This window comes from Giraffa tippelskirchi, chromosome 3 (assembly GCF_054371585.1).
Source record: "Giraffa tippelskirchi isolate mGirTip1 chromosome 3, T2T-mGirTip1v1.2.pri, whole genome shotgun sequence".
Lineage (NCBI taxonomy): Eukaryota > Metazoa > Chordata > Mammalia > Artiodactyla > Giraffidae > Giraffa > Giraffa tippelskirchi.
The window spans coordinates 17,505,264-17,524,681 of record NC_137277.1 but is presented as its reverse complement, the minus strand read 5'-3'; the positions used below and the strand labels follow the sequence as shown (position 1 = coordinate 17,524,681).

The 19,418-nt window shown below is 48.2% G+C and overlaps 1 protein-coding gene across 1 annotated transcript; it reads left to right on the top strand.

The window, feature by feature from the left end:
* Positions 1-508: 508 nt before the first annotated feature.
* LOC145541203 (reprimo-like protein) lies at positions 509-1,809 on the top strand. Its single transcript, XM_081577023.1, has one exon. It carries the CDS (start codon positions 915-917, stop codon positions 1,281-1,283), a length of 369 nt encoding a protein of 122 aa, XP_081433149.1. The 5' UTR covers positions 509-914; the 3' UTR covers positions 1,284-1,809.
* Positions 1,810-19,418: the final 17,609 nt, after the last annotated feature.

Here is a 19,418-nt window from a genome sequence, read left to right as displayed (position 1 = left end):
TCTGAAAATGATGAAGCAGACCAGTAGTTCTCAAAGTAAGTCCAAGAAGAGCAGAAAGAGCACTTCTTTGAAATGCACAGATTTACAGATTCAGAAACTCTGGGCTGGGCCCAGGAGTCTGAGTTTTAACAAGCTCCTGTTGTACATGAATATTTATCACTACGAAAGAATAAACTGTTAAATGACAAAGGATTACAAAACAGCATGTACAAAACAGTATGTATGAACAGTGCATCCTTATTCTGAATAGATATATAGAAACACATAGAAAAAGGCCAGGAGGATTTTGAAGCAAGGTGGTAACATGGACACTCCCTGGGTAGTAGGATTATGAGTTTTTAGATTTTTTTCGTTTTCCGAATGTGTAATTTCTAACTATTTTACAGTAATGTGGCTTTGTAAAAAGGAATAAAGAAAAAACGCAATAACCTATTTTTAAGTTAAGAAAAACCACGTGGGGAGGGGTGGGGACGAGGTGGGAAGGAGGTCGAGAGTACTCCTCATATTCATGGTGGCGACGACCTGAGTCGGGGCAGTGGGGTTCGGCGGCCACCCACGGTCACGGCCCAGTGAGGGGCGGGGAGGGGGGATATGGCGTAGAGGAAAGGCCGCGCTGCGGGGAGAGGAGTGGCGGCTGGGCGGGCGCCGAGCGCAGTCGGTGCCTAGAGGCGCGCTGGGCTCGGCGGCTCCAGCTCGCGCGAAGCCTGTTGCTCGCCTCTCCCGGCCGCCGCTTCCCGCCAGGTGCCCCGGGGCCGGAGGCCGGAGAGGGTGAGGCGCGCCGGCAGCCCCCCACCCTCTCCCTCTCCCCGCGCACAGGTGGACCCGGGCTTCTCCCAGAGCGCCGACGCCGGAGAGCCTTCCCGTGCGCCCCGGACCGCGCGCCGAGACCCCCCTCCCCCGGGCGCCGAGCGGCGATGAACGCGACCTTCCTGAACCACAGCGGCCTGGAGACCGCGGGTGGCTTGAGCGGCGGCAGCGGCGGGGGCGCTGCGCTGGGGAACCGCAGCCACGGGCTGAGCACGTGGCTGGGCTGCTGCCCTGGGGGCGCGCCGCTGTCCGCCAGCGACGGGGTCCCCTCGGGGCTGGCGCCGGACGAACGCAGCCTGTGGGTGTCGCGCGTGGCGCAGATCGCCGTGCTCTGCGTGCTGTCGCTCACCGTGGTCTTCGGTGTCTTCTTCCTGGGCTGCAACCTGCTCACCAAGTCCGAGAGCATGATTAACTTTCTGATGCAGGAGCGCCGGCCTTCCAAGGACGTGGGCGCTGCCATCCTGGGGCTGTACTGAGCGCCGCCTCTGCCCGCCCTCGTCAGCGCGGCCGGAAGAAGACCGAGGAGAGCCCAGGACCCTTGATCCTCCTTCCCGAGCTGTGCCGTCGCCTCCGGGAGGGCAGCTCGAGGGCCTCCCCCCAACCCCCATCCGCAAAGCGCCACGGGGCGCCCGCGCCCAGGACACTGCAGGACTCGAGGTGGCGGCGCGGGAAGAGACTTCCACACCAGACTGCGTGCGGTCGAGCCTTGGTGGGCGGGATGGGGGTTCTTAAACTGGTTTTTTTTTTTTTTTGGAAAGTTCTGGGCAGGGTGGTGGGAGAGGCTGTGGGAAGCAGCTTGGGGCTGAGGTCACTCGCGTGGGAATTTTGTGTGTATGTAGGTGGGGTGGAGTGGGGGCCAGTTCCGAGCAGCATGGCGGGTGGTGGGGGGGCAGTGCAGTTGTGGATGAATCTGAGTCACTGAGCTTGTTGAGCTTGTTGGCCCGATTTCACATTTGAGAAGAGATCTTATAATAAAGCTACAGCCGTCGGGGGCTTCCTCTGTGGGGTTTGTGTGTATGCTGAGGCGTTTGTTGGCGGCGGGGGCGGTGTGTAACCGAGGAGCCAGCAGGTTAAGCAGGTCACAGGACGCCTGGCCGCCGGACTGGGCAGCTATGGGGGATGATCGGGGTCTCCTGAGACCCCACTCCAAAGCCGGGAAAGAGGGGAAAGTGCCCGTTTTCTACTGCTGCCAGCCCGGGCAGGCAGGTCCTGCAAGGACGGCTGGACAGCTGGTGAGGTAAATTAAATCATGGGGAAATTTGAATCTATTCTGTGAGATGGAAAAAAAATAAATCAGCAACTTGAATTCAAAAGGGAGAAAATAGCCAAAACAATACATCAGGAGAGTGGACAAATGAAATATAATTGGTGTGTGGGGAGAGGTCTAGATGGAGGTAAAATTTTCATTATAGGGCCAAAAGCCCCAGCTCAGGGCTTGTTTGACTCACCCTTGTAGAGGGTAGGTGAGCAGATTCTGAAGATTTGCCTTTGCAGTGTGGGGAGGGAGGGTGTGGGGAAAGGGGGAATGTGAGCTTGGGAGAGGGTGTTGTGGTTTGAAGGACCCAGGATGTTTATTTATTTATTAAAAAAAATGTTTGACTGCAGCCCACGGCATGGGGTGGGACCTATGGGTGGGACCATAATTCCCCCGGCCAGGGATTGAACCCACACCCCCTGCACTGGAAGGTGGAGTCTTAACCACTGAACCACCAGTGAAGTCCACACCCAGGACGTTTAAAATGGACTGTCGGGACCAGCCCACGAGTCAACGTAGGCACAAACGCGGGATTCCTCGGCTGAGAAAGAAATAGACACAGACACAGCGGGGGTTGAGAGGATCACTGCAATTTGTAATGCCAGTGATGCTTGTTTATTTTTACACACAGAATTTTATACCCTTATACCAGGAAATTCTTATACAACACAATCATCAAAAATCACCTAAGTAACATGCACCAAAAATCACCTAAGTAACATAAAGCTATCAATCAAGATCCCATGACTCTGTATCTCAGGACTCAGGTCGTATCTCAGGACTCAGGTCATAAAAGCCATTTGTCCTGCGTCAGATGCGCTCCAGGGGCTGCAAGAAGTTTCCTTAATAATTAATAAGAGGTGGCGGGACAGAGAGCTATGTCTGGACTTGACCCTTGAGTTAACAAGGCAGCTCCCAAAGCAGATCCTGCTTGTTGTCAGGTTGCCCCCCGCAATGGACCAAATGGCCTCCAGTGCAGCTGTGTTTAGGGAATTTGGAACCTGCCATTATGCGATTTCCCCTGCTGCCCAGAACCCTGGCATCTCTTATAGGTGCAGAATCTCCATAAAGCCATGTTAAGCAGTTAGAACCTTGGCACTCACCGGCCAAGGGGGCATGAGCAGCTCTACCGTCTGCAAGCGTCTGGTCTGGGGAAGAACTGAGCCTGGGGCCAGGGGGACAGAAGGAGAGAAATCTGGGCTTTGTGGCCCATGTATCCCCCTGGACCCTAGTGCCAGCCCGACTCAGGCACCCTGGTGCTTGGAAGATTTGAGGGGAGGGCTCTAGTTGATTTGTCTCTCTCTTCTCCCTTTGACCATGTGTGGAAGTAAAGATGAATGAGATGGAAGGGGACTGAAGCCTTACTTGGCTTTGGGAAGAGATGTATAGGGCATGACTGAAGCAACTTAGCGCACACACACGTATAGGGCACACTACCTCATGTGTTCAATACTAGTTCCATGCAAGGTTGGGGGAGGGCAGGGTATCTCAACAAAAGCGTAGATGCTCATTGATTATGAAGGACCCAGTACCTTCCTGGTTCCTGAGCCCTCCTGTGTAACCACAGTCATCAACATCAGGATGTGTCACCTTCCCACCCACCCCCACCCCACCACCCCATCTCAGACCTGGGAGAGTTCAAGTTCATGCAATTAGGCCAGTCCAGTAGAGGCTAGGGGCCAGAAACTATTTATAAAGGATAGGGGGCAGCCTGAGTATGTAGCTTTTTGTAGCACAGGTGCCTGGAGCCCAGGGTGACGAGATGGCCTGGAGAATGTGGTTCAGAGAGCTGCAGGCATTCGTGGAAAACCCAAATGACCGGAAAACGGTAGTTCCAGGAGGGACACTGAAACTTAGTTTTCTGGCTGACCAAGTTGGAGCGAACGACTACAAGAACTTCCCTCTAATGAAATGGATCTACGACTGGGGCAAGAGGAGGGGATTTAAGGGTTAAGTTTCCTGAATTTGCTGAAAAAGGAAAGCCTTAGTGGGCAAGCTTTGCAGGATTTTCTCACTGTAAAGAAGAAAAAGGACCACGAAGACATGCCTACCAACGTGCTCATTTGTGCCCTCCATGGCGGGCATGCCCCCGTGCACAAGTGGGGACACACAAAGCCAGGCTCAAGCCCCAAAGAGGAAAACAGCAAGTGTGAGTGGGGTCCTGGGAAGGAGTGGAGGGTGGGATCACATTTTCCGTCCATCTCAGTTCTCCCGAAGCCCTGATGTCCTGCAGTGTGTTTACCAGAGTTCTCTTCTATAAACCTCGGGGGCGGGCACACTTAGTTACGTAAGAGGAAGCCTCATGCTCTGGGGGAAAAGCAGGACTAGATCCGAATCCTGAGGCTGGGGCGTGGGGTGCTGGATCGAGAAGGGGTCTAGTTCTCCGATGCCTTCCCCCCACTCCCCATCGCTGGGCAGGGAAAGATCTTCCAACAAAGGCTGCCCAAGTTTGAGGGGCCAGGTCTCTGGGGATCCTGGGTTCAGAAAAGAAGTCCCAGACTGGTCTTTGAAATCCTAGTCACCCTGCTTCCTAGCCCTGTGACTCTGGGGAAGTAACTCAACCTCTCTGTGCCTTAGTTTTCCTTAGTTTCCTCTGTGCCTTAGTTTCCATTTGTAAAGTGGAAGCCAGGGTCTTCCCTGGTGGTCCAGTGGTTAAGAGTCTGCCTACCAATGCAGAGGAACACACGTTCCATCCCTGGTCTGGGAAGATTCTACATGCCTCAGGGTAGTTTGGCCGTGTGCTCCAGCTACTGAAGCCCACACACCCTAGAGCCCATGCTTTGCAACAAGAGAAGCCACCACAACTAGAAGCCTGCACACCGCAACTGGAGAGTAGCCTCTGCTTGTTGCAACCGGAGAAAGCCCAGGAGCAGCAATGAAGACCCAGAGCAGCCAAAAATAAATAATAAATCAATAAACATAAAATGGAAACCATAGAGCCCATAGCTCCCAGGAGATGATGAGTTTAGGTAGCCAACATTGTGCCTAGCATGGGATAAACAGCACATAAAGATAATTACTGTGACCGTCGTGATTTTTGTTTAGGGTATGAACGCTTCCCCAGCAAGATATATTTGGTTCTCTGAAAAGGGATCCTGGACAGAAATTCAGTAACTTATATCTGCAATGTAATTTGTTGTTTTCGAAGCACTCTCATAAGCAGGATAAAAACAATGTATCACATGTCTAGCCTGCAGAGCAGAGCAAGCACTGAGCTCCCACTCCGCAGAGGACGATTTCATCACTGCTCCCATTTTGCATGCTCTTGTTTGCTTTCCACAATAGCGTGGTGAGTAAGAGCAGACACTCTCCTGTGTGCCAGTTTAAGGAGAGGAAACTAAGGTTCTGTTTAAGGGACTCGCCCCAGTTCATCCTTTGTACCCGTGTCTACTGGGAATCTCCAGGGCCAGGTACTGTGCGGGCACCAGGGTGAGCAAGAGGGTGGCAAAGCTGGAGTCTAGCCTGGCCTGCAGCCCTGGAAGCCCCAGATTCTTGCCACGCTCTTCAGGGCCACTAGCCCTTGGGTACTAAGCTAAGGGTCTCAGGGATGAGGTCAAACACTTTCCTCCTCCCTTTGAGTCAGGGCTGGGATATTTGGGGTTGGTTACGCCCTCACTAGTAAGAGAGGTCCCCTGAAGTGGGAGACAGTAGGAAGGGCTTACATCACAGCATCCGCTTATCTTCCCACTTGTTTGTCTGAATTGCATTCACACAGAGCCAGGCTGGGCTGGCTTCCAGGAGTTGCCCTGCCTGATCTCTCCCGAGACACCCACTCGGCAGCAGACCAAGAACAATCTGGAGTGTTAGGGAGGTTTAGAAGGGAGAGGGAAACGTGAGAAGTGGTGGACACAGACAAAAATGGCCACAGCCAGCATTCCAATGTTGGGGGGAAAGGGGTGTGTGTGTAGTTTATATTGGGTTGGCCAAAAATTTCATTTGGGTTTTCCGTAAGATTGTATGAAAAACCCAAACGAACTTTTTGGTCAACTCAATGCAAGGGAATTTAGTAGGATCTCTGAGTATCATCCCTTGAATGCAGCTCCCAGTCCTCTCTTGTCAATCAAGATCTGACCAGGTACATGGGATGTCCAGAACTCCGAACCCCAGCTCAGGCCATGCCAAACCAGGCAAGTGTCCAGGCCTCTGAGAGGGCAGCTGAAAAGTGACGGGGTTTTGCTGAGGCAGTTTTGCTGCTGCAGCTCCCTGGTGTGATGGAACTCCATCACTATACTACCCTCGAGGATCACAACTGGCTTCCCTGCGTACGTATTTTCTGTGGCAGCAAGCGTGATGCTTTATTTTGTTTAGGGACTTCACAAAACTGGGTTGAACTGAAGACACAGCCTCTGCTTTCAAAAAGTGTCATGGCTCGTATGGATCAAAGACATATAATCAAATAAACAAAACACAAGGCGGGTGAGAGCTCACTTCAGTCAGATGCAAATAAAATTTCACAGTAATGATTCCCCTTTTAGGTGCTAATATTGCCATTTAGTGAAGATCTTCCACATGCCAGGAATAGTGCAGAGTACTTTTCATATTTGATCTCATAATCCTTTCTGATTTTTTCATAACCCAGATCTAATCATTCCTGCAAGGCAGAGATTGCTGTCATCTCTGCTTAAGAGAACAAGGCTCAAATTGTTTAGGTCATTCCTCTGAAACCACAGTTAAGAATCCATAGAACCACCGACTTTCCTGGTGGTCCAGTGACCAAGACTCTGGGCTCCCAATGCACGGGCCCTGAGTTCAGTCCCTCGTCAGGGAGCTAGATCCCACATGCCACACAACTCAGAGTTTGCGTGCTACAACTAAGACCCAGCACATCTGAATAAATAAATTAAAAAAAAAAAAAGAAGAATCCATAGAACCAGAATCCAAATTCAAATCTGGTGGTGGTGGTTTAGTTGCTAAGTCATGTCCAACTCTTGCGACCCCACAGATTGTAGTCCATCAGACTCCTCTGTCCATGGGATTTCCCAAGCTATAATACTGAAATGGATTGCCAATTCCTTCTCCAGGGCATCTTCCTGACCCAGGGATCAAATCTAGGTCTCCTGCATGGCAGGTGGATTCTTTACTGACTGAGCCACCAGGGAAGCCTTAAATTCAAGTCTATCTGAGATCAAAAGATATTTGACAGGTGAAAGGATAGTTTGGGAGTTTGGAATAGACATGTACACACTGCTATTTAAAATGCAAACCAACAAGGACCTACTGTGTGGTACATGGAACTCTGCTCAGTGTTTTGTGGCAGCCTGGATGGGAGGGGAGTTTGGGGGAGAATGGATACTTGTATATGTATGGCTGAGTCCCTTCACTGTTTATCTGAAGTTACCACAACATTGTTAATTAGCTATACCCCAAAACAAAATAAAAAAGTTTAAAAGGAAGATATTTGGAAGGTGAAGAGCTGGCATATATCAAGGTTTTGATTACAATTCTGAAATTAAACCATGCCTTGATTTTTCTGTTTCATTGTTCAGGATATGGGGATTTTAATGAGCACTTCGTACTTTTCTTTGTTGCAGAATGTGATGGTGACTCCTTAGTCAAGAAATAGTATTGTTACTGATGATGAAAATAATGAGGAAGTAATCAATGACTCATGACCATCATTAAACAGACTTTATGTTGGCAAGGAAAGCTACCCAAAACACTAAAAGTAGAGAGAGAAAGAGGGTTAGGTCTTAATGGTGCCCTAGATACTCACTCCAGCCAGCTCTATGTCATCATAAACATCAGGATAGTAAAGAAAATCTATAGCATTGCTGGGAAACAGAAGGGGTGTCCTCATGGACTAGAAACCACAAAGATCTCTTGGGAGATAGCTGGCAGATTAGGTCATGTTGAAAGGGGTGCCCACAACCCACAGATCACACAAGTAAGGTCTGTCACCAAAGAGGGGAACAGGTCTAGGGTGCCCCAAACTGGGCTGCATGGGCAAGGGAAACAGGAGGAATCACCCTTGGGGTACTGCAGAGGTTGCAGTCAGAAGAATCAGCCCCCTCTCTCCTTGTCCCAGCACTTCTTGCAATCAGAGGCAAGTCTGAGGCTTTGTCCTTCACAGGACACTAGGGACGATACAGAAAAGGAGACATTTTTATGGCCATGGTGAGCTTAAGATACACTGGTCTGTAAAGTTTAGATGAGGTTTGCAATGACAGTCAGAGGGGATATCTGCCCCAAAGACTGCTCTGGGTCCTTGATGCCATGGCCCATCGATGCTGGAACCTGCCTTGTTATACTCCTGACTGCAGGCTTGGAATATGAGATGCTTCTAAAAATGTGGTTTTACATGAATTTTTCTGCAATGCATGTATCGGCAGTCACACGTGTACTTTCCCAGCAGAGTGATCTGCAAAGTGATCCAAGGAATTGCCATGGAAATGAAACCTGGAATGAGGTTGCCATGGTAACGGATCTGTTTCTAAAAGGCCACATCACCTTGGGGAAGTAGTGAGCTCCCATCAAAGACTTGAAGTTTAGAGGCCAAATCACAAACCTTACCATCAGGGCCGGGTGCTCTTTCAGTTTCTTTTTGCCTCTCCTTTTTTTTCTTTTCTTTTCTTACCATCCCCAAAGACAATGGACTTGAATTTTGAAGACTTGGATTCCAGCTCTGGCTGTGTCATTAGTGAGTCACGAGAATCAGGTATCTGAGGGCCCTGAAGAGGTTCGAGGAAGTGGGCTGCTGGCCCTCCTTTTCATTGACCTGCCATGTGACCTTGAACAAGTCATGCTATCTGTTCCTGGGTTTTCTCCTATGCAAAGTGAGTGGCTGGACTCCAAGATCATTCCAATTCTTTTCTCTCTCTCCCACGACACTCTGCCTTGAGGGGCAACTTGTCTCAAGCAAATGACTCAATAGGTCAGAGGAGCTGTCTGTGGTGCTGAACATCTGTCAGTTGAGCTCCTGGATCACGTCTTGTTGTCAATAGATCCTGGTTATTCTCAGCACTTCTAGGGTCTGGTGGACTCAGGGGGCCTCTATCAGGAGTCAGGAGACCTGCTTGCAGCTGATTCCAGAGAGTCTTGGGGTTCAGAGAGCACTGGAAGAGGAATCTGGAGATTGGGTCCTAGCCTGATTCTGATATTTGCTGTCATGGGATTTTGATGAAGTTACGCCTTCTCTGTGGACCTTTGTTTTCTCATCAATGAACCTAAGATGGGGACTAAGATGATCCCTAACACCTGATGGGCCCAGAAGAGTCCTGGAAGCTTGCCTGAGCTATGGTGGAGAGGACAGTCCATAAAGATTCAACCCTTCCCCATCTGTCCCAAGGATCAGGCTTCTCTAGTGGGGCTGAGGATGAGGAACAAAGCACACTCCCTTGTTAGGAACATATGTTCTTTCATCTGGAAGAAAAGACAGGCAGTGAGCAGATGTAGCATTTACATTTTCTCAAGTGACAACTGAACACTGAGGATGATTAGTGCTTGTTATGTGTCAAAACTATAATAAAATCTCCAACTTATATCCTCTGCCTACTTATCTGATCATCTTTCCAGAGTCTGCTTCACTCTTCAGTATCACAGGATGAAAAAGACAAGGAAAGGAAAGCTCAAAGGGAGCTCACCCTCTAAGGGACGCAGACACCACAATTTGATCTGAAACACCTTGTGTTTTTCACTCTTCAACGCCCCCACTTGTCAACATAAAGGGATGGTTGGGAGTGTGGAGTCCGTAATCAAGAAGGGCCCTTGATACAAGCCCTACTTCTGTTCCTTATTACCTATAAGACATGCTTTCCAAGCTTCTGTTTCTTCATTGGTAAAGTGGAGGTTAATGCCACAAACCTCTAAGTGTTGTTGAAGGGATTAAATAACATTTATGAAAATGATTAGCAAGCACAGTGTCAGCACACATTGAAAGTTATTGTTTTCATTATTTATAGCAGCATAAAAAACTACCCCCAAAACTTTATGGTTTAAAATTACCCCTGTTTTGGGACTTCCCTGATGGTCCAGTGGTTAGGAATACGTCTTGCAATGCAGTGGACAGGGGTTCTACCCGTGGTCAGGGAACTAAAATCCCACATACCATGTGGCAACTAAACCCACACTACTGAACCTACATGCTCTGGAGCCCATGCCACAACTAAAGAGTCTGTGTGCCACAACGAAATATCCCACATGACACAACTAAGATCCAATGCAGCTCAATAAATACATACTAAAAATAAAATAATTGTATTATCTTTCATGGTTCTGTGGGTTGACTGGGCATCCATGGGTCAGCTGGGAAGTTCCTCAACTGCATGTGACATCAGCAGGAGCTGCAGCCATCTAGGGGTCATCTGGCTAGAGTGTCCAAGTCTGGTGCCTTGATGGGGACAGATGGAAGTCAGGGTTCAGCTGGGATGGCTGAGACGGGATGGGACTTCTCTTCTTTCCTAATTAGTCTCATGGCATCTCCTTTTCCATGGGTTTCTCCACATGGTCTCTACAGCAGGATGGCTGTACTTATTATTGATACATATCAGCTTTCTTCCCAAGAATGTAGAATCAAATGATTTCAAGCCCTCATAAGCCTTAGGCTCAGAATTGGCAAATTTTATGCCGCATATTACTTATCACTATGAGTTCCAGGGCCAGTCCAGATCCACTGTGGGAGAAGAGACTATATAAGGGAATCAATACTGGGAGGCATGGCTCATTGGTGGATGTTTTTGGAAACCAACTACTACCTTGACCAATAAATGATTTTTATTATTGAAATTCCAAGTATGCCACTACCTTATCTTGTTCTCAGACATATCACATCTTACTGGGTTTTCACAGTTATTGAAGAAGTATTTGTTAACTATATAATCTAGAGTCATGTGGTTACCACCCTAACTAGTTCCCTAGGACATGTGTCACATTTCTGTCTCTCACATATCACCCCACAGGCCTAGGACAGGGCTCTGCATACAGCAGGTATTAAATAAAGGCTTCACACTTTGTTGGATATTAATATTTTATCAACTTTATTTTGGTTAATATTTTGTGTATCTTTCCTTCAATCCTTTCTTTGCAGGTTTCTCTGGCAATATATTTTAGGCTCATAAAATACAGCTGGATTAAAACAAATATGATCTTTTTACTGGTGTGTTTTCTCTGGTTTCATTTCTTGTGATAACCAATCTATTTGGATTTATTTCTATCATCTTATTTAGTGCTCTGTTTTTATTACTCTTTTTATTTGCTTCCTTACCCCCTTTCTTTCATGCCTTCTACTGGTTTGGAAGTTATGCATTTTATTTCTGTTCTTATAGCAGTTACCTTCAATTTTTAATAGCATCTTTGATGAAAGAGTCTGAAATTAATCAATAGCTCTGTCTTCATCCTGGACAAAACAAAGACTTCAAATGTTTGAACTCTGATTACCTCACCCATCTACCAAGTTTTCTTCTCTAGTATTTTATTTTCACCTTGTTTTTTAATTCTCCCCAAAGTAGTCATAAATATGTCTTTTTTTTTTTTTTTTGGCCATACTACATAGCTTGTAGGATCGTAGTTCCCTGACCAGGGATTGAATCAGTGCCCTTGGCAGTGAAAGCACAGAGTCCTAACCACTGGACTGCCAAGGAATCCCCACAAATATGCCTTTTTATTTTTAAAACTACATACAGTGAAATTCACATTTTTTTGGTGTATAGTACTATGAATTTTGACAAATGATTCGAGTTGTGTAATCACCAACACAACCAAGACACAGAACAGTTGTACCAAACACACATACTTCCTCATGCTGCCGCCTTGTAGTCAAGCCCTCCTTCCCTCCCTCAACACCTGACAATCACTGATTTATTCCCTGTCCCTATGGTTTTTCTTTTCCAGAATGTCAAATCATTGGAATCTTATGATATGTGGCCTTTTCAGTCTGGCTACTTACACTTAGCTTAATGCATCCACATTGCTCTGTGCATCAGTAGTTCATTCATTTTTATTGTTGAGTAGTATTCCACTACATGAATTTATCACAGACTTTTTCAATTAAATTTTGATTTTTATGTCTTCAGTTGAAGTACATTTGGGGTGTATCAGTATTTGGTGATTATGAATAAATTCAACATAAACAATCATGTACAGTTTTTGGATGTATGGATGAGTGAAGCTTTCTTTTCCCTTCTCAGTACCTAGGAGTGTGGGGTCATATAGATTGTTGGGTCACAAATATTTTTAACTCTACAAGAAGCTGCCCAAGTGTTTCTCACCAGTGGCTGTCACATTTTGCATTCCCATCAGGAATACGTGAGTGTTCTAGCTACTCTTCATTCTCACAGCACCTGGTAATGTCAGCGTTTTTTTTGTTGCTTTTGTATTTTGTTTCTTTGTATGTATGTTCTTTCTAGTATGTAGGTTGAGATGTCTCGTTGTGAGTTAAATTAGTATTTTCTAAGGAATGGTGGTGTTGAAAATCTTGTCATGGGGTCATTTACCATCTGAATATCTTCTTTAGAGAAGTGTGTCTTGCTCATTTTTTAAGTTGGGTTGTTGGCTTTCATTATTAATTTTTGAGAGTTCATGGCAGATGTGTGATTTGTGAATATTTTCTCCCAGCCTAGGCCTTGTCTTTTCATTAACAGAGTCTCTCACAGAGTTCCACACCTCTCCCATCCCCTGCCCACTCTCACCGCTACTGTGTCCCCAGTACCTAACTAGCGCCTGTGTAGTAGGAACACCACAGATATCTGTTGAGTGGATGATGTAATGAGTGAATGGGGGAGCTGAGCCTTCTGGTTACTGAGGAGGTGACTCACTCTGGTCTGGGTTTACATCACTTAGGTCTATTGCATTTTTAAAAAATAGAATTTCCTTAAAATTAATTTTTATTGAAGTATAGAAGACTCTTGAGAATCCCTTGGACAGCAAGGAGATCAAACCAGTCAATTCTAAAGGAAATCAACCTTATGTATTCATTGGAAGAACTGATGCTGAAGCTGAAGCTCCAATACTTTGGCCACCTGATGCGAAGAGCTGAGTCACTGGAAAAGACCCTGATGGTGGGAAAGATTGAGGGCAGGAGAAGGGGGCAACAGAGGATGAGATGGTTAGATGGCATCACCGACTCAATGGACCTGAGTCTGAGCAAACTCCATGAGATAGTAAAGGACAGGGAAGCCTGGTGTGCTGCAGTTCATGGGGTCACAAAGAGTCAGACATGACTGAATGACTGAACAGTAGTTGCTTTACAATGTTAAGGTAGTTTCTGCTGTATAGCAAAGTGAATCCGCTACATGTATACATGTATCCCCTCTGTTTTTGATTTCCCTGCTATTGCCTTCTCGCTCTGGTTCTCTGTTCTACAAGTGGCTTTCTGATCTTTATTTTGGTTTCCCTGGTCTCCTGACTCCAAGAAAGGGAGCTACTAGAGCATGAGTAGTCCAGTGACTGAAAAGGCAGCCTCCACCCCTTCCATCCTGAGTTCAGAAAGTGGCATTCTGGTTGCTCTTCATTGAGTTTAGTCAGTCCTGAGAGCCTGGCCACTCTTGAGTGTCCTGGTCAAACTTCTGGACCCTACTGAAGCCTGGACCTTGGTGATCACTCTGAAGTCCACCCTGTAAAGTCCTGCCTGAGGGCCCAGCCAACGCTTCTCAGATGGCCTCGCTCTTGCATTTCTCTCCTCCCTGCTCAGTCCAAAAGGTGGTGTGTGTGTGTGCACGCGCGCGTGTGTGCATGTGTGTGTGCACGCGTGTGTGCATGTGTGTGTGCACACGTGCCCCAGGGTGGAAAGATTGGCTTCTGGGGACCTCCAAGGATGAAAGGACTGTCCATAGGCAGGGAGATAAGCAGGGAAGAGAAAAAATTTGCAGGTGGAGAGTGGGATGGCAAAGGAGAGAGCTGGAACCAAACGAGGGCTCAGGAAATACTCTGGCTTAATACCTTCTCACCATAATTCAGTGTAAGAGAGCTGCTATCCATGGGGCCTGGTAGACAAGTCCAAATGCAACTAGAGATGGAGTCAATTTGTCTCTTTTCTTTGTTCCCAAAAGAAAGGTGAAGAACCTCTCCTTTCTCCAGAGTGTTTAGTGCACCCTGATCTATAGGATCTGAAAAATAGTCAATGGCTCTTGAGCACTACCAGACAAAGAGAAATAACCCTAGCAGTAGGGGTAGGTGTGGGGTGGTACTGGAGGATTTAGTTTTTTTCCAAAAAGAAAGCAGAATACTTTTCCTTTTGATCCAAACCTCTTCTTAAAAATTTAAAGATTAGAGGTCATGCACTTTACTGCCTGCCCTCAGCCCATCTGTCCACCTGTCTGCTGGTAGGAAGCAGATGATGCTTCTGTTGCTAAGATACCCTCTGCTCTCACCTTCCCATCAGCTCCTAATGCTGCTCTCTGACCACACTTAGGTGCTCCCTTTGCATTCCTGATACTGACTCCCTTGTCCTAGGATGCTCTGCCTGTGGAGGACAGCCTTGGCCTGATTTTGTTAAGCTGTTCTGCATGGATACATGGAGACCTCTTTGTCTCTGCACTGGACTTGACTTTGGTAAAGCATTTCCCATCTCACTTGACTCACTCAGCCTTGTACTGGTTCTTCAAGGTAGATTGTACGTTCACTTCTGGGGAAACCAGTAAGGGGGGGGTGAGCTAGATCCCAATCATGTGTGGAATTTTCATGGATTGGACTCAGTCTTCAGGCAGGCTCAAACTCCCCGGAGTCCCTCACTTCCCAGGAAGTTGGGTCCACCCCTTGTCCCCATCCCACGACCTCGGGGAGGCAGGGAGAACTCTGGTCCACCAGAAGTGGGTGGTGGGAGGGGCGATGCACTGATGGCCCAGCCCTCACTCCTGAGTTGACACATCCCCTGCAGGACACTGATGGTGTTCTGCAGCCAGGCCTCATCTTTAAGGCTCCTTCCAGCTCCCCCTTCCAAGTGTTCTTGGCCGAGTCAAGCTCTGAGACGCCTTGGTTTCTGCTGTCAGCATTTCCTTCAGGTCAAGAATAAAAGGAAGCCATCCTCTGAGTCCCCACGCCTGTCTCCCACCCCCAGAGTCGTCTTTGCTAGTTCCTGCTGTTGCGACTGTCAGGAGTGGATTTTTGGGTAACTGTTGCCATGGAGACCCTGTCTTGAGTTATTGGGCAAATGCATCCCATCTTTATCCTTATTTGGTATGTGATAGGAATGCGGGTAAAACGGTGAGGCTGAAGGTGCTTCACCTCTCTCCTGTGCCATGTAAGTTGGTTTACCTGGGCCCAAACTTCTTGGTAGCCTGTACCCCATCCCTGCCTTCTTTAAGTCCCTGGCCACTTGCTGCCAATGGAAAGAAAGTCCTGGACAGCTGAGGACAAGGAGACCTGCTCTCCATGGATTGAATGGGATGGTCCAGATCTGGTGAGCTCTGGCAGCAACTGATCTCCAAAGCAGTGGCCCAGATTCCTGGAGCCATCATCCCCTTGGGGAATTAAGCCTGAGCTCCTAGCACCTTCGTTCAAGAGATGAAGCCTGTCTAAAAGTTGAGGAGTCACTCACCTTGACCCCAGCTCCAACCCACTTCCATAATCCCCGCCACGCACACCTATCCCGCTGCAGCACCCAGGCTTAGCGCCTCGCCTCCGTTTCCCCAAGCGCTCAGCCTCCCACATGCAGATGACTGGATCACCAGCACTATTTTTACCATGTCTCTTTCCTATCCAAGATCTGGCCTCCTCTCCTCATCGCTTTTTCTACCCAATACAGACTCGACTTGCATTGAAGGGCTTTCATCAATTCCTTCCTCTCCCACCAAACCAACCAGCCCTTCACGTCCTCTCTGCCTCACCCCTCCTCACCTCGGCTCCCTGCCCTCTGTAGTTCCAAGTCAGTTCTCCGAAGGCAACCTCATCCACCCCCTGCCCCTCCCCCTCCACACACTGCCTTTTCTCAGGTTCTGTCCTCCCCCAGTGACTTTCTCTGACTCTCACTGGGAATCCATCACCTTCTTCAAGACCCTCCCTTAGCATCCTTCCTCCACCATGGTTATTTGCACAGCTGCTGCTAAAAAGGCTTGAGTGTTGGGATGGGGGCAGGGGGTACTAAGACAGAGGGGCGTGTTGAAGAGAGCAGGAGGGTGGTATCGCGTCCCAGCAGCGCTGTCAGCTACACAGGCTACTCCAGGGCTGCGGTCCAACAGGAGCCAAGAAACGGAAAACATATGGCCGCCCCCTCAGTGTCTACGGAGATTTGACAAACTTCCCAATGAAGGCTTCATTGTTACCCAACAGTCAAGGAACAAGGGAAACAAGAACGCCTGTAAGGCAGAATCCTGGCCTCGTGTGGGGAGATTTCTGTTTACGTTGCTACACAGGAGGGAACAGGATCTCAGTTAGAATAGAGCAGGAGCTGGTGAACAGCAGACTCTGCTCTGGTTCTAATCTTGTGGGATGTTCATCAGTTCTCCCTTGAAGGTTAAGGTGGATCCTCCTGTGAATGAGAAGGGTCACTCTTGCTCATCTTCCTCCCACTCTTCATTTATAATATGATTCAGACTGAATTTTTCTTGCCTTGCTGATGAGGTTCATGAAGCATGGAGAGATGATTCTAAATTGTGCAATGCCCCGTCTGCTGTGAGGAGAAGCAGCATCTGGGTTCCCAGACTAGCAGGGGAGTCCTGCCCCCCTACTAACCCCTGCCCCCAGAAGATTCCTAGTCTGATGGTAGAGACACAGTCCCTGTTCTGAAAAGCTTTTGAGTCAGTTGGCAAGGGGTGGGGCAGGAGGGTGACACACACAGACACACAGAGTTATGCTCAAATGATACATCTAACCAAGAACAGCTGGACGAAAATGTTAGCAAAAGCAAGGAATCGCAAAGGTAGGCAGGATGACGAAGTTAAGATCTGGTTTGGAAGGCTTCCTGGAGGAGGTGAGTGCTGAAGGAATGGTTTGATGAAGAGGAGAAGGGATTCCGAGAGAAGAATGGAGGCATGCATGGCCTGAGACATCCAGAGGACAGATGGGTGTGTGTCTTTTAAGGAGTTTGGTTCAGAAATCAAGTCCTTCCAAGCTCTAATTTGACTCTTGATGAGATAAAAAATTGGGGTGGAGAGGCTCAAGGTCTACTTGAATTAATGTTTGTTGTGTGCTAGCTTTGCACGTAGCATCTTATAATGTAAATATTAATAGCTTGGGAGGTGAGAAGAGACAAAGGCATGGCTTTGGTCTTGCAGAGGATTTCCTTGTGAGCCTTCAGTGAGAGACAGAAACCCAATGTAAATCTGCTTAAGTAGGAAAGGGATTTCCTGGCTCCTGAAATTGGGAAGTTTTGAGGGCTCGATCCAGGGGCTTAACTGACATTGTCCTCCCTCCCTCCCCTCTCTCCATGTCTCTCTTTCTCAATCTCTCTCTCCCTCAGCTTTGCTTTCCTCTTGGAGGGCTTCGTTCTCAGGCAGCCTCTCCACATGGCTGGAATTCAACTCCAGGTTAAGATGTCTTGCTCCCACAGAGTCAGTGATCAGTTAGAATTAGTGCTCAAGGGGCCATGCCAGTCTGAGTCTGTTCCTTCTGAAAGTCTTTCCCAGAAGTCCCTTCCAGCAACTTCTCCCCACCTCCTACTGACCAGAATGGGGTGACATGATTTACCCCTAGCTGCAAGAAAACCTGGAGAGTACAGTATTTTCTACTGGGCTTCCACTAAAAGTAGGGTTTTGTTAGTGAGAATCAAGGGGAGAGAGGACATTGGTCAGCGAGCCAGCACTGTCTCCAGGAATACAAAAGAAGATTCCAACTGGTGCTGTGTGGTCATGTGGTCATTCTTGAACCAACCACTAAGGCCCGCGGATAGAGTTCTCCAATTGGCCGGGTCTACTTCAGGTGCTTGCCCCCTGCTGGAGAAGGCAGCCCTGGCTGCATCCTATGGAACAGACTTTTCCATATGAAGGGGAGATATGCCACCAGCTGAAGGGGATACTGGCTTGTAGTCTGAAGAGGGGACACTGGGCAGATCAACAACATATGCCCATGACAGGAGTTCTCCAGTACAGAAAGAAAATATACCAAAAATAGCTTTAGAAAGAAAAAAATAGCTTCAGGAATCTCCTTCCCCTGACATAATATATGCAAAGTTATATTGCAGGAACCAAATATAGCCATGCTGAGAAAAATGGTTTAGAAAGACATCCTGGTGCGAGTGAACTTGGAGCTGGGGTTTGAAGGAGCTGATGGCTAGAGAGGAGGAGCATGGAGGTTAAAAACCCAGAAGGAGAAGGGCTACACAGAGGCCAGGAACAGAGCTGCCTAGGAGACAGAGGGAAGGCGGGGTGGACAGCCCACCCTGCAGCCATGGAGGCTGGAGTTCCCCCCTGCCTGTACCTGGGCCCCAGAAAACCGAAGGCTTCCCTTTCCTCCTGAGTCAGTGTCTGGCTTTCACGCAGCCCTAATAAGCATTGTCTTGGCCTGGGAGGGTGGGCAAAGGGGAATGGGGAAGACCCCCAGTGCTAAATTCCAGGGGAGAGGAGGGAGGTGGCTCTGATAAGGAAGCAAGGGCCTAACCCAGTTAAGAAGTGATTGTGGTGGATTTTCCTGGTGAACCACTGGTGGTTCAGGGGTTAAGAATCTGCCTGCCAATGCAGGTGACATGAGTTTGATCCCTGGTCTGGGAAGATATCGCATGCCGCAGAACAAGTCCATGGGCCTGTGCTCTACAGCCCAGGAGCCACAACTATCGAAGTCTGCATGCCCTAGAGCCCATGCTCTGCAACAGGAGAAGCCATCACAATGAGAAGCCTGCACACTGCAAACTTGAGAAAAAGCCTGTGCAGCAATGAAGACCAGCACAGCCAAAAATAAATAAATAACTTTTTCTTAAAAAGTGATTATGGGACTTCCCGGGTGGTCCAGTGGCTGACTTTGCCTTTCAAGGCAGCAGGTGTGGGTTCAATCCCTCCTCAGGGAGCTAAGATTCTGCATGCCTTATGGCCAAAAAACTAAAACATAAAACAAGCAATATTGTAACAAATTCAATAAAGACTTTAAAAATGGTCTAGATCAAAAATCTAAAAGAAAAAAGAAGTGATTATACAGTCACATTCAAGGGCTATGCCAGTTACCAGACACATCCCAGGAGGCTTTGCTGGCAGCTCGACAATTCACTGTTAAACCTGGGACCTGGGGCCGGCTGGTGCGGCAGCAGGGTGAGGAGCCCAGGCACAGACAGCTGGGGTGGGAATCTTTAAGCATGAAAATGATGGGTAAGGAACTTGCTGTTTCCATGGAAACTGACTCTGGGAGGATGAGACATCGTCTAATGGGTAACCCGAGAGGAGAATGCCACCCACCACCAGGCTTTCACTGTGGGTGGCAAGCAGGCACCTCTGGAAGCCACCATTGCAGCTGTTTGTGGTCTCTGCCCACCTCTGTCTGCATCCTCTTAGGGACATCACCA

Excerpts from the sequence above, each read along its gene's own strand:
- LOC145541203 (XM_081577023.1), top strand. The coding sequence starts at position 915 with ATGAACGCGACCTTCCTGAACCACAGCGGCCTGGAGACCGCGGGTGGC.